The sequence below is a fragment of the Solenopsis invicta genome, chromosome 9, assembly GCF_016802725.1.
Source record: "Solenopsis invicta isolate M01_SB chromosome 9, UNIL_Sinv_3.0, whole genome shotgun sequence".
Lineage (NCBI taxonomy): Eukaryota > Metazoa > Arthropoda > Insecta > Hymenoptera > Formicidae > Solenopsis > Solenopsis invicta.
Window position 1 is genome coordinate 14525077 of NC_052672.1, and position 13390 is coordinate 14538466.

A 13390-nucleotide genomic window follows, 5' to 3' on the forward strand; every position below is an offset into this window, starting at 1 on the left:
AAAGTTCCGCGTTTCTAAGCAACATTAGTTACATCCCGATTTTCCGCGACTCGTATGCCCACTCCAATTTTATCCTATCGCGAAGACAGCGCGTTTGCGAGGCTCGGAGGGACATCGGCCGTTTCGAATCTCGACCTTCGTCTGCGCGCACATCTGTACCGGAAGCGGGTACCGCATGTACATGGCTTAAGAGCAATAAGGGAACTGGCGGGCCTCGCGAGCCAGCCAGAAGAGAATGGGACGAGACAGTCGCGCTGAGACCAAGAGCCGCGGCGGTACATGAAGCTGCGAAATCGAACAAAATTATTGCCGTTCACGTGTACAGACGCGTAATTACCAGCCGATCTATCATCTTCCGTCTCTTTACGATTTAATCGTGATCGTAAACAAATTTGCTATGCTCTATCGCCAGTGGAAAGCCTATATCGCGCGCGTACGATCTTTTGATCTAAAACTGCAAAATTAATTTTCTATAGGTAATTCCGTGAAACGTTCTGCATTTCCTGTAACTCAAGTTACAGCTGTTGTATCCTGTTACTCGATAAATAATTTGATCGCGATATGCATCGATAGAGAGCGTGTAAAGTGAAACAATAAAACAATAGCGTTTTGTAGCAAAGTGCATTTTAGCTGACCCGGTAAGTTTCAATGGAAGTACTTTAAATTTATATAATATATTTTAAATAGTTATACATAATAGGCATATATTTGTTTATGTTGCTGACATAAGATAGTCAATATTGCATTTCTAACTTTTATCGATGAAAATCATCTCATATCAATAATCTCATATCAATAATATTTTTATATGATACAAGAGTATAATGTAACTTTAATGTAGTTTAATTGTATAGTCTTTCCAAACGTACTGAAAAATAATTGCATTTGGTTTATTTTATAATTATATATTTAAAGTAGCTTCTTTCACGTACGCTATTAAGTAATGCTGTAAAATTATAAAATAAATGAAAAAAAAGGTAGAAAAAAGTTGCTCTTATGAAAGGAAGGGAGAAAGTATCTCTCGCCAAAAAAAGTATATTTACGTGTGTTAAATATTGTCCACTTGTATTACGTATATTCATTTACATATTTTTACGTCATTATAACACTTATTTATATCTACGCTACACGATCGCGGTTACTTCGTTATGCGGTGAAATGTTCCAAGACCCATTAATGTGCATTCATTTAAGAAAGTGTGTCGTTAAATCGCCGCATACTTTAACATTTTAGAAATTAAAAGAAAAACATTTGAACTAATTTTCGCATTTACATAGCTATTTAGAGCTTTTTTATTTAACTGTCAGCCGATCATAAATTAAGATGGCATGTTATTATTATATATAAATAGTCACTGCGGACTTTAATGAACTCGATTAAAAACGGCATCGAATCTATGTCATAGTGCACGAGACTATACGGAAATTTCGTAACAAACCACATTATCGTCCCTATCGTACCCGGTATTCGTAACCCCGGTACATTGTTAGACAGTGGAAGAAATTCCCGAGATTCCATGGAACATGTGTGTGCAAACCGTTCTATTAATGTACCCGTCACATCTTGCCTTCTCCTCTTAAGCCGCTCCTCGCTTTGTCTCTCTTTCTCTCGTTTCTAGACAGACGCTCATGCCGCTCCCTTCTTCTTTTCAAGTGTAGCGCGACTTATTCAAACATGCGCCCAAAGAGAAACAAGCGACGGATGCTACGAAGTGCTGTAAAAATTTTTGCTTTTTTTTTATTGCGCTCTAGAGGAAATGGAACACCCGGTAAATGGATTGTTCGATAATCCAAAAGAACAACGGAGTACTCTCTCGCAGCGAAGCTTAACAATAAATGCAAAACTCGCGTATCCTACCTTTCTAATGTAATTATTTTTTTAAAGCAAGCACGTAAACTTTTAAATTTAATAGTAATATTAATACTAACAGAAAAGAAAATAATTATTAATAATTATTCATAATAATTAATAATAACTAATTTATTAATGATAAATATTATTGATAATAATAATTATAGTTTACATAAATAGCTATCTGTTTATAAAAATATTTGTCATTTTGTCAGATGTATTATTTTTAAATTTTGAGTATTCTTTTAATCAAAGAATAATTTCATATACGTTTGGAAACACTCTTCTGTATTTGTTCGACATTTTGCGACAATTTTAATACAGTTTTAATTTATTTTTCTACAGTGACAAATGCTTATAGCATGACGTCAAATGCGATTAGAGGCATCAGAAGAAAGAAGAGTTCGCTGTGCGAAGTTAAGGTAGCTGTGATAGGAGCTCCAGGAGTTGGCAAAAGTGGTAAGTGTATTTTGATAAAACAAAACTTCCATAAAATAAAGTGTAACTGATCTTTCCGGATTAATGCAAATATTAATATCAACGTAAGAAAATTGTAGAATAAAAATATTGTGAATTAAAATTAACGTTACGAGAAAGATACTCATTTCTCTTAGGCACCGAGAAATAAAAGTGCAATCCCTGTATAATAAGAAGCGGATTTATGTTTCGTAAAATAGTCAAATTAATAATAAAAATTTTATTTAAAAAAACAATAAATTTTTATATGAAAAATTATGTTTGCTGTTTCTTATGATTTTTTAAACACAACTTAATAAAATTTTCAAACGTTTTCTGGCTCTAATTAATAAAAGGTAAAAAAGCTGATTATGCCAATCAGAAAATATTCTAAAAATACTTTTGTGCCGTTACGCTTTATTTTAATTCTCATTCATGCAAACGTAATAACAAATTGCAACTCAGCAGTTGCAAATCTATATAAATCAAAAGACCTTAGGGTGCAATTAGCAAAGTTGCGATATTGTTCCGCGAGGAAACAATTGCAAAGAGAAGAACGAGAGAACAAAAATAGGAAATGTACTTCAAAAAAGAAATAACCTCGTAATAAATGTCGACGTTCTAAATTCAAGTGCAAGTACATGCACAAGTATCACGAATTATGTTCCGCGTAATAAAAAATGCATATATGAAATATGCGTTGAGTAGCTAACCGCGTGTATTTTTGGTAATGGCAAGTGTAAAGGCATAGGTGAATAAATAATTGGTCCGTCCTCGCCAGAACTGTGCGTCTTTTCTGTTGGCCGCAAAATAGGTGCTTGCTATTTATAAAATTTTACTTCAAAATCCGCCTTGGATCATCATTGAGTCTTGATTCCGTCATGCTTTTCATAACATTTCTTTGCAGCCAAAACTTCATATTAGGCAAATATTGTTTCTTCCATATTTCAAGCAATGCAACATCTATAATAAAAACCATGATAACTTGTAAAAAACATTTTTTCTAACATTTTTTTTGGTAGGTAGATAAAATCCTTGTTTTACTTTTAGTGAAAAATAAGCTACTAAGCATTTAACAACAAAAAAAGCGCGCCAACATTACAAGCACGTTCTGAACTCGGGACGAAGAAAACAATGACTATATATTTTAAATTGAATAGATATCGTCCAAGATATCGTGCTAGAATAATTCAAAAGATATTCTAATTTTACCGATGCATTTTAAATTTTTTTTGAAAATCTTTCAGATTTCTCTCTTTTTTGTCACGATATTTTAATTGTTATCTCCTTTTAGTTAAAAACTCAATTTTTTATATTTAATTTTTATTTATTCGTTGTAGTAAGATTTTTTTACAAAAAAAATTGTGTTTAAGAATTTGAAGTTAATTTTAAATTCTTTCTTTAACTGACATTGGAATTAAATCGAGGAGAAACGAAGCGGCATCCCAATGATCTTAGTTTCAACACAAATAAACCGATTGCTAATAAATTTGCTGGCCTTCGAAATATCCACGTGTCCCTGTCAATCAAAAAATTGTCCTATATTCTAAACATTATATATATTTTAAGCATATACATAAACATCATATATTTTAGACAAAAATACATATACCCTACACAAATTTTAATGTCTACATTCATGAAATTGTTATATAATCATTTAACTTATATATTTGCACAAACTCTTTTTTTATTTTTTTATCTTTTCTTTCGGTAAGTCGTCTATTTCCTATTAATTTATTAATTTCGCAAAACGTTAACTTTATTGTAAAAAAATTTTCTTCAGATTGATTACTCCTCGGTACTACTCGAATCGATGTAAACTAACTGTTCGTATTCGAAAAAAAGTGTATTCACCGCAAACGTTTAAAAATGAAATAAGCTACGGTGGCGTTAAAGTATCGTGCAAGGTTTTGTGGCGCCGTTGTAGATGCATGTGGTAAAAATAGTGTGGTGTACACCTCGAAGCGTGTCACTAGGTTGTAGCTCTCGTTTCTCCCGATCGAATCGCAATATGTTTAGTTACAGTATCATATCGAGAAGATCACACGTCAGCATAAGATCAACCTCTTTTCATCACTTTCACGCAAAATATTGAAACTATGGAACGGACATCGCTTCAATAGCGCGCCGACGATTAAGTGCCGCAGAAATAGTGAACGTTTCGTCTAGATATATTTCGTCAGATTCAACGCAAGTTTTCTTACAATTGAGAGACTATTACGTTTAATATTGGAGTAACGAGAAAATATTTCATACAACGATGAAATATTAATCTCTCTTTTCGATTTAATTCTTATACATATATAAAAAAATTATATCAGTCAATTAAAAATTAAAGGGGCATATAATTATATTGATAAATAAATTATATATATTGTACAATGTATTCCAAAATTCGCGAATAAAAATATAAAAAAATACTAAAAAAATTAAATAAAATAGTTATTTGTAAAACTATTTAAAAAAAACAGTAGTTTTAAAATATAAAACTAAGTTAAAAAATTAGCCAATTATAAACATTTAAAAGAGCATGTGCAAGTAATCATTACACTAATCTCTGAATGTACAGTTTTAAACCCTTCTATATCAAAAGTTACTGCTTAAAATAAAAATTTTCAAATAACTATTTTATTAAATTTTTCAAGAATTTTTTGCCGTAGAATTTTAATTCACAAATTTACAGGAATACTCTGTATAAAAATATATAATATATAAATAAAATTTAATAATGTATTTATAAACTTTCGGTTCGCAGATGGAAATAATTACATAGGAGCTAATTATATAGATTCAATTATCAAGTCTTATTGTTAACGTCTTAAATTTGTTTTGCAAGGTGTGGTTAAACAGATAATATATAACGCAATAATTGTGATATCAAAAGATAGTATTTTCGCGTTGATTTTCTCTTGCGTAAATAGACGTGACTGTAACAAACGGACGAAATGTAGATCACCGCGATGCATACGAATTCGAGACGCGACGTTGTGAGAGTAGCCTGTCATTATAGTTTGCCAACTCAATTATACCACGTACAACATAATTATGTCACGCTTGAACTATGTACGCGCTCAGTATATATTTCCATTATGTTTCAGCATTGACAGTGAGATTTCTGACGAGGAGATACATCGGGGAATACGATCATCAATCAGGTGAGAAAGATCTTAAGCTTGTATTTATAGTTACTTAAAATTTGTTTCAAAAGTCTATCAGGTGAGACACTTGAAAATATCTTGAGAGGCGAACAGTTCAGTTTAAAAATCCCATTTAAATTAAAGATTAATTGAGTCACGCTCAGCTGAGAAGAGAAACGATTATTCGTGTGAAATCTGACACAATTCGAATATTGTACGATCTGTTGCGAGACATTTTCTCTCTTTAAAGTTCTACCATCTCTCATCATCCATAGAGTTACGTTTTCTATTTTCTCTTTCATGCGTCACCACAATTGAAATGGAAACATATGTTTAACGCGCATCTACCTAACTAATGACTGCCAATATGTATGTACAGCTATCAATACCGCCACCAATAGTGGTTTCGATCACTTCGATAACTGTCAATTTATTAAATTCGATCTGATTCGCAAATATTTTTGTTTGTAATTTCGTTAACGACTTAATAAGTACTAATCCGACTTATCACTCGATTTAAATATATTCAGATATCTTTTCACACGGTGGATGCGTGCTGTATAAAGTCATGAAAAAATTGATTTGCAACAAAATAAAACTTACATTAAAGTATAGCACACTATATAAAAAGCAATTAAAAATATAGAAATGCATTTATTGGACACATTTTATTTAATAAACAAGAACTAATTTGTTGAGAGAAAAAATTGTTTAAAATCGATATTTTATTCATTGCATGAAATAACGGTGTAAATATGAATAAAATGTATTAAAGAATCATGTAAAAAAATACTGTGTAAAAAGAAATCCACGTATATGCGCTAAACCGTTATATTGCAAAATCGTATTACTAAACAATTAAGTATTCGAGTAAATAAAATCTATTTTGATACAGTGTAAACATTGCGATAAAAAAGATTGAGCTAAATTACTGAACGCAAATCTTTCAAAACAAGTATCTAGAAACATACAATGCATTTAGTAAACAACTGATTTATGCGTTGTATGCTCAATAAAAAAATGTACAAACTAATAATATATTTACTGAAATCCGAAACAAATTCTCTTTCATGTAAAAACCATTACATTTCTATTATTTTTATACATTTTATTATTTTTTATCAAATTTACTGTATTTGCAAAACATTTTCTATCGCTTTTGTTATTTGTCCTAGTGTCCTAATTTACTTTAAAATAATGGATCTATAAAATAAAAGATATTGGAAAAAGATTTTTAATTAATTTTTTACTATTTTTTCCTGACATTTTATACATACATAAACATGTTAAATGTATAATACAATTTTTTTTTAAATATATTACATTAATTTTCAGATTTATTTCATAAATCCATTATCTCAAACATTATCTAAAACAAAAAAGAATGTGTATCTGTGAATTGACTCACAGATACGATGTGCAGCAGTGAAATTGCAACAGGAACACAGATCTGAAACACAAATATTATCATATTACAATAGTGTCCAAATAATTAATATTAAAAATATAATTACTGTATACGTTTGACCTTTTATTTCTATTTTTTCATATAGAAATAAATTTAATAAAATAATTTTTGAGAAGGACTACTTTCGTAAAGATGTTTTTCCAAATTTTGGAAACAGTAGTCTCATTTTCATATCAATAGTACAAAATATTTGATGCAAATTTGAAACGTGTTCATGTATATATTTATATATGTATATTTATATAATATGTATGCAACCGGATCAAGCAAGCGAGCGCGAACAAACACGAGCGAACAACGCACCAATCTAAACGTTACATGCACTACAGGTTTTCAGCACTGACAGTGAATATCGGACGGCAGTCAATGAGTGCAAACAGTGCCGTTGTCCTGGAAGTGCGGTTCGTATTCATTGTATTGTGGCGAGTTGTTCATTCGTGTTGGTTCGTGCTCGCTCGCTCGCTCACTCAGAATCGGACGAACATACAGGCGAGTGAACAATATTATATATGTACTATGTATTTACGCTCGTAATGTGCCACACGACTGTCGCGAGAGTAAATGGTCAATTAGGCAAGTAATAAGTATAATTAAGTTATTCACCCATGGTGATGCTCCGCCGATGCCCGATGCCTCCCAGGACGCTGTCGTCTGGTCGTCTCTCGTGCCCTTTGGTTGCTTCTTCATGGCACTCACACACTATGTACTCACTCGCGAAATATATACTCAAACGCTACTAATTACGATCACTGATTACTAGAGACATTCGCGAGACACCTTACGGGTTATCTAAGCTCCGATGTTATCTGAGCTCGATCATCGCGAAAACATGGTTAGGATCGCGCGCGGGAGAGTCGTCAAAATAAAACACTCGCGCGAAACTTTGCACGGGCACTCCCGAGGTTGATAACACGTATTGCACACTGCGACGCGTGCTGCGTTACGTTTCGATAGAGAATTAGCGCGAAGAAAAAACGAGCGGACGATGCTACGACGCGTTCGATGTTCGCGAAATCACATGAGGTAACGGGTAAAGTAGTGGACGGGTTAAGATGGCGGAACAAATTCGTAAAACGCGCGGTCAACTTCACGCGGTACCCACTGATGCACCGTGTTGCACTTCCGCGCACTCTCGCGCGCGAATTAAATAATAGATACTTCTGCAATTATCGTTTAATGTTACGACATAATAAGTAAATGATTGTACAAGTTAAGAACAAATGTCAGCAGTAATGTACAGATTCAAGAAATTATTATTTATAGATTATAAGTGCGCTGTATTTCGATCGAACATCCAGAAGTATTGAAATATGTAATTTACTAAAGCTCTAATATAAATACCAAATTTCTGTTAAGCGTTTCGTTTTGCTCTACAGTGAACTCGTAAAGATAATATTACGAATATTAAATTGATTTTTGAAATTTGTAAAATCGTGATAGGTCTTAAGAATAATATTTTAGCAAAAGTTTTTTAGTATTATAGAAATTATAATTATAAAAATATAGATTCTAATACATTATATATCATAACGTTATATTTGTCAAATTTTTTTTGTTAATTCATATGCTTTATAAAACTAACGTATGGGTGGCAAAGTATATAACAGAATAACGTGTCAGTTTGAAAAATTGCCAGCAACTGTAATCCGCTTCTAAGGCTGCGTATATTCTCCCTCTGCATAGTTCAGTCCGCGTTCGTTCTAAATTTATCGAAGACGAATTTGACACTAGACAGGACGGGTACTAATGCGAGGTTGATACTCGAACAAAACTCTTCGTTTTGCACAAATACAGACGCCGTCGTAAACGGGAGGAAAGCACGTGCCGCGTTAGCGCCTCAAAGTAAGTAAATCCGATCCAAGAAATTGCTTAAATGATATACAAATTTGTTCTGTTATACTAGAAATATTCGCGTGATAGAAAGTTACACAGATAATCGTGTTAGATTTTTTTCATTTATTCATATAAATCTGCGAGCATATAGATTTTTTCTTTATGCGATGTAGAATAAAATATAAAAAAATTTATATGTTAATGTCATAATAAATGCGAATAATTTATTTTCTATTTTTCTATTACTTGAATCATCATGAACCATCATTGCTAACAATTTGTGTCTTGTAGAATACTTCTCAAAATATATTATAAACGAAAGAAGAAACAATATGTTTGATAGCTAAATTTACTAATAAAACAAGAATTTAAAAAATGCCAAAATTAATTTCTATTATATGTTTGAAAGAAACAGTTGTATTCGTGTAGAACTTCAAATAAATTGACAATTAACAATTACACTAGCAAAAATAATTATAAATAAAAAAATATATATTTAAATCAGATTACTGGCAACAGATCTATTTAAACATTTACAGATCAAATTTTTAAAAAACTTGAGAAAAAAAATTTTTTAATGTTTTATAAAGTATTACATTGTTATAAATATCGCATAATTTTGTACTTCTGTTATAAATAATAGTTTTATTATATAATTGCATTAAGAGCAAATCTTATTTTTATTTTGTAGAAACCAGATACAAACATGAGGTACTAGTCGATGGGGAACCAATTCTTTTTGAGATTTTAGATACATGTCCAAAGGTAATTTTTATATACAACAAAATGTCACAATTTATATACTGATCTATATAAATAATTTCTCACATATAATACTTTATATACTTGTATATAACATTTTAGAGTGAGGATGAGCTGCCATCGATGGAAACGTTACAATGGGCAGATGGCTTGCTGTTGGTCTATTCGATAACAGATAGAAATTCTTTTAATTTTGTGAGAAAAGCGAAAGAAGCTCTCGCAGTCGCCGATCCTGAAGCTGCGATGCCTCTTGCTCTTGTTGGAAATAAAGCTGATATGGTCCATTTACGACAAGTCAGTACTGAGGAGGGAGAGATATTAGCGAAAGATTTTGAATGCTGGTTTAGTGAAATAACTGCAGCTGAACAAGTAATTGCAATTTTTAATAACTTATCGTTGCATGGTTTTTATAGATCTTTTTGAAATAATTAAATAATTTATACAGGTCGCTCAAGTCGCGGAATCTTTTCACGAATTATGCAGAGAAGTTCTTGCAGCTAGAAGAAGAAACAAACAATCTTTGCTGGACAGAATGCTCGGTGGTAAAGCAACACGTGCTTATTCGAGAGGAAAAAGCGACTCTGCTTTACCGAAGGATTAATATTGTTGCTCTAAGTATTTATACAGATATGAAAAAAAAACTTCAGAAAAATTAATACAGTGTCTGGAGAAAAGTAAAAAAAGGAAGTGGAGTATTCAGAAATATAATTTATTACATAATGAATGAAAGAAAAGCAAAGCAGTAAATACCAAAGAAAATATCAGTTTTCAATCTATAGAATGTAATAAAATTCACATATCAATTGCAATAGCACATGTATGAATAATTTAGAATATTCATTGTATCATATACGAATATTCATATATCATGTGCTGTTAGGAATTTAATATAAATGAATCATTTTTAATAGTTTTGTAATATCCTTGTATCACAAAATAGTAATATATTTTATAACTTTTTTATTGTTCCACCAAATTAAACAATCAGTTTTTTAGCTAAAAAATCTTGAAAGACTGATTGCAAGTGTGTGATCAATATCTATATATAGTTTATATAAGTGTTGTAACTTACACAGTTCTTTATTTATTTTGTACTTACAATGTGAAATGACAATAAATGTTTTACTTATTTATTAAATACTTAAAATAAATTATAACTACAATTGTTAAACAAATTAATTTTAATTACTGTTATTAGGTGTAAACAAATATTTGGAATGTAAGTGGTATTGCGTTTAGTATTAATTTGTACAGACAAAGAAAAGAAAAATGTTTAAAAATATTTTGTACAATTCATAATACTTTTATTTAAAATATTTACAAAATAAATTTAGTAATATTCTTATTTTATTTACATTCAGTCATAGTAATTTTTAAAAAACTTTATATAATAGGATAATCGTATAATTCTTACTTAATCATCGTACGTTTCCAAAACGTCTGCCAAATGTTCATTGTCTCTTGGTTTCTTGAACTGTTTCCTTCTATTAACAGGTTTCTTTCGTTTGATTGGTGCTGGTTTTTTGAGTCCATGATCTTGCATTGATCTAATTCCTTGTTTCTCAAGATATTCATCTATTTTCTGATCATCCATAGCATCTACTGCAACAGCTCTCCATAACTTTTGGAATTCTTCGTCAATAGGAAACTGAGCTGTCTTATCATTATAAAAGACAATCTTTTTCTTATCAAGTGGTCGTATAATGTACAATATTTCGTTCTGTAAACTCTAAAACATATAATGAGTATTAAAATTTTTCAAATTGCAACAAGAAAGAAAAATTTCTACTTATTTGTAAGTACTTACCTTTAAATGTTTATCACAATGTGGTAAACTCTCCTGTATATCTTCCAATAATATACCACCGAGTCCTTTCAAATCATGTTGTTTTAAAAGTCTCAGTAAGGACTTTTTATCTTTAATTTTATACATAGGTTTAAACACAAATCTACCTTCGGTTACTTCAATTTTAGGATTTTGTACTAAAGCTTCAGACTGTAGCCATTGTTTGACCTAAAAATACATTAAAAATTACAAGTAGTTTGCCTCAGTAAGAAATATAAATACAAAATAAAAATATAATAGAAAACGATACCTTCGATCCAACATCTAATTGATTTGTTTCATCTAAAATCTCTTCTAATGTTAACGGATGGTCATCTCCTTCCTGATGTCTCGCTTTCATGTGTTTTACTATCTTTGCTAACACACCAAATTTGTATTGTGTACTACCAGACATGGTTTTATAATTGACCATATCCAGTTTTGGTCCTGTAGGTACCATGGATACTTTAGGTTTTTTCTTTGATGGTTCATCTTTCGTAGCTTCCTTTTCTTGTTTTCTTTTGTCAACACTGTAACATTATTAGAAATATATTTATATTTTCATGTAAATAATCTAAAAATTGTGACATATGGATATGACGTTATCATTTCAATGCTTTTTTGAGATCTACTTGGTGCAATAGAGTGAGACGTTTCCAATGTAATTTTAAAATTGTTACTTAACAGTTCACTAGTTACTGTGTTTGCTTTATTTTATACACTCTCTCTCTCTCTCTATATATATATATATATATATATATATATATATATATATATTACTTTCCTTTTTGTGACAAACTGCTAGTACGTTAGGTTATATATCAAGCATAGCAAGATTTGTATTAAATAAAACTACCTACACAATTTAAAATTAAATGCCTGCATATAAATACTTTTTATTGTTCCTTTTCAAAATTTTGCTTTAAACATGTGACGCATAATGACGAGATAAAAGATGAAATAATAATTACTCACATTGGTGTGGTTAGAGCACGTTTTTTAAAGAGCTCTCGCTCTTTAAGTAAAGCTGGATCCATGGTTGTACAGTTTCTCCAAAATTCAAACGTGTCTTTATCAATAGATGAATTTTTTATTTCATAATTCAATGTAATGTCGACGAGGAAACAATGAATCAATTAGTCGATCAACGTACACTGATATACTCCAATACTCTATCTTATAACGAAACCTAACCTCTCATCATATGTTCGTGACGTTGTTGCGCGCGGTTGTACCATTACACATACATATACAGTCGTATGCACAGATATCAAGCAGCGCCGTGCAGATGGCGTCACTTTTGGCGCATCGAGTCGCCGTGAAATTGACCGTCCGGGAAACGAAGAGCGGATCGGCTCCGGAACGAGTGGCATCGCGGATCTTAATTGATAAATGTAACATATATAAACCTCGCATTATAATTCGTTCGAACGCGTATTTCTCAATATTCGTTCGAACGATCACGAGGTACATCGCTATCGTGTGCCACGTCAATCGCGGTGTGCGAAATTGATCGCCCGGGAGAGACAACCTTTTCTCTATTATTAATTGTGTTTCTTCTTCATTTGCAGAACATGGCAATGTTGAGGCGGATTGGTCGGTTTGAGGATGAATGTCATCGCGATGTTTAACTGGTAAATAAAACTTACATTTACGCTACATCATAATTACTCGATCAACTGAAAATGTACGGCAAAAGCGATACAGATATGTAGCGACGCGCCGCGCCGCGGCACGGCGTTACTTTTGGCGCGTGAAGTTAACTGCGCGTAAGAGAGAGAAAGAGAGAGAGACGAAGCCGCTTCGCGCTTGCATTCACGTTCTTTCCAGAACGCGGCGGACGCGGGACGGATCGTCTCCGCAACGGGTGGCATCGCGGATCCTTTAATAGGTGAACGAAACTTATCTCGCATTGATATTTACTGCCAATTCGATCATTGCGTAACGTAGATTCGATAGCCGTATGTAGCCCGGCCGCGGTGCGCGGCGCGGCGTCGATCTTTACGCGTAAAGTTGACCGCGCGCGGGAACAAAGCCGACGCGCCATTTTGATCC

At 32.0% G+C, this 13390-nt stretch overlaps 2 protein-coding genes across 2 annotated transcripts; one reads left to right on the top strand and one right to left on the bottom strand.

Annotated features, from left to right (window-relative positions):
- The first annotated feature begins 214 nt into the window (after positions 1-214).
- Positions 215-10643, top strand: LOC105194450 (ras-related and estrogen-regulated growth inhibitor). The gene is made up of 6 exons (XM_011159359.3): positions 215-638; positions 2197-2310; positions 5409-5465; positions 9440-9513; positions 9613-9879; positions 9956-10643. Exons 2-6 carry the CDS (start codon positions 2214-2216, stop codon positions 10109-10111), a joined length of 651 nt encoding a protein of 216 aa, XP_011157661.1. The 5' UTR covers positions 215-638; positions 2197-2213; the 3' UTR covers positions 10112-10643.
- Positions 10644-10790: 147 nt separating this feature from the next.
- Positions 10791-12557, bottom strand: LOC105194451 (transcription initiation factor IIE subunit beta). Its single transcript, XM_011159360.3, has 4 exons — positions 12311-12557; positions 11607-11865; positions 11318-11524; positions 10791-11239 (listed from the first exon to the last, which is right to left on the bottom strand). The coding sequence occupies exons 1-4, from the start codon at positions 12370-12372 to the stop codon at positions 10925-10927; spliced, it is 843 nt and encodes a 280-aa protein (XP_011157662.1). The 5' UTR covers positions 12373-12557; the 3' UTR covers positions 10791-10924.
- Positions 12558-13390: the final 833 nt, after the last annotated feature.

What these genes read in the sequence shown, in the direction of transcription:
- LOC105194450 (XM_011159359.3), top strand. Translation starts at nt 2,214, where the DNA reads ATGACGTCAAATGCGATTAGAGGCATCAGAAGAAAGAAGAGTTCGCTG. An exon ending in GGAATACGATCATCAATCAG is followed by an intron (nt 5,466 to 9,439) that starts GTGAGAAAGATC and finishes TTTATTTTGTAG; the next exon opens with AAACCAGATACAAACATGAG. An exon ending in TTTTAGATACATGTCCAAAG is followed by an intron (nt 9,514 to 9,612) that starts GTAATTTTTATA and finishes ATAACATTTTAG; the next exon opens with AGTGAGGATGAGCTGCCATC.
- LOC105194451 (XM_011159360.3), bottom strand. Translation starts at nt 12,372, where the DNA reads ATGGATCCAGCTTTACTTAAAGAGCGAGAGCTCTTTAAAAAACGTGCT. An exon ending in CGTGCTCTAACCACACCAAT is followed by an intron (nt 11,866 to 12,310) that starts GTGAGTAATTAT and finishes ATAATGTTACAG; the next exon opens with TGTTGACAAAAGAAAACAAG. An exon ending in ATTGTGATAAACATTTAAAG is followed by an intron (nt 11,240 to 11,317) that starts GTAAGTACTTAC and finishes TATATGTTTTAG; the next exon opens with AGTTTACAGAACGAAATATT.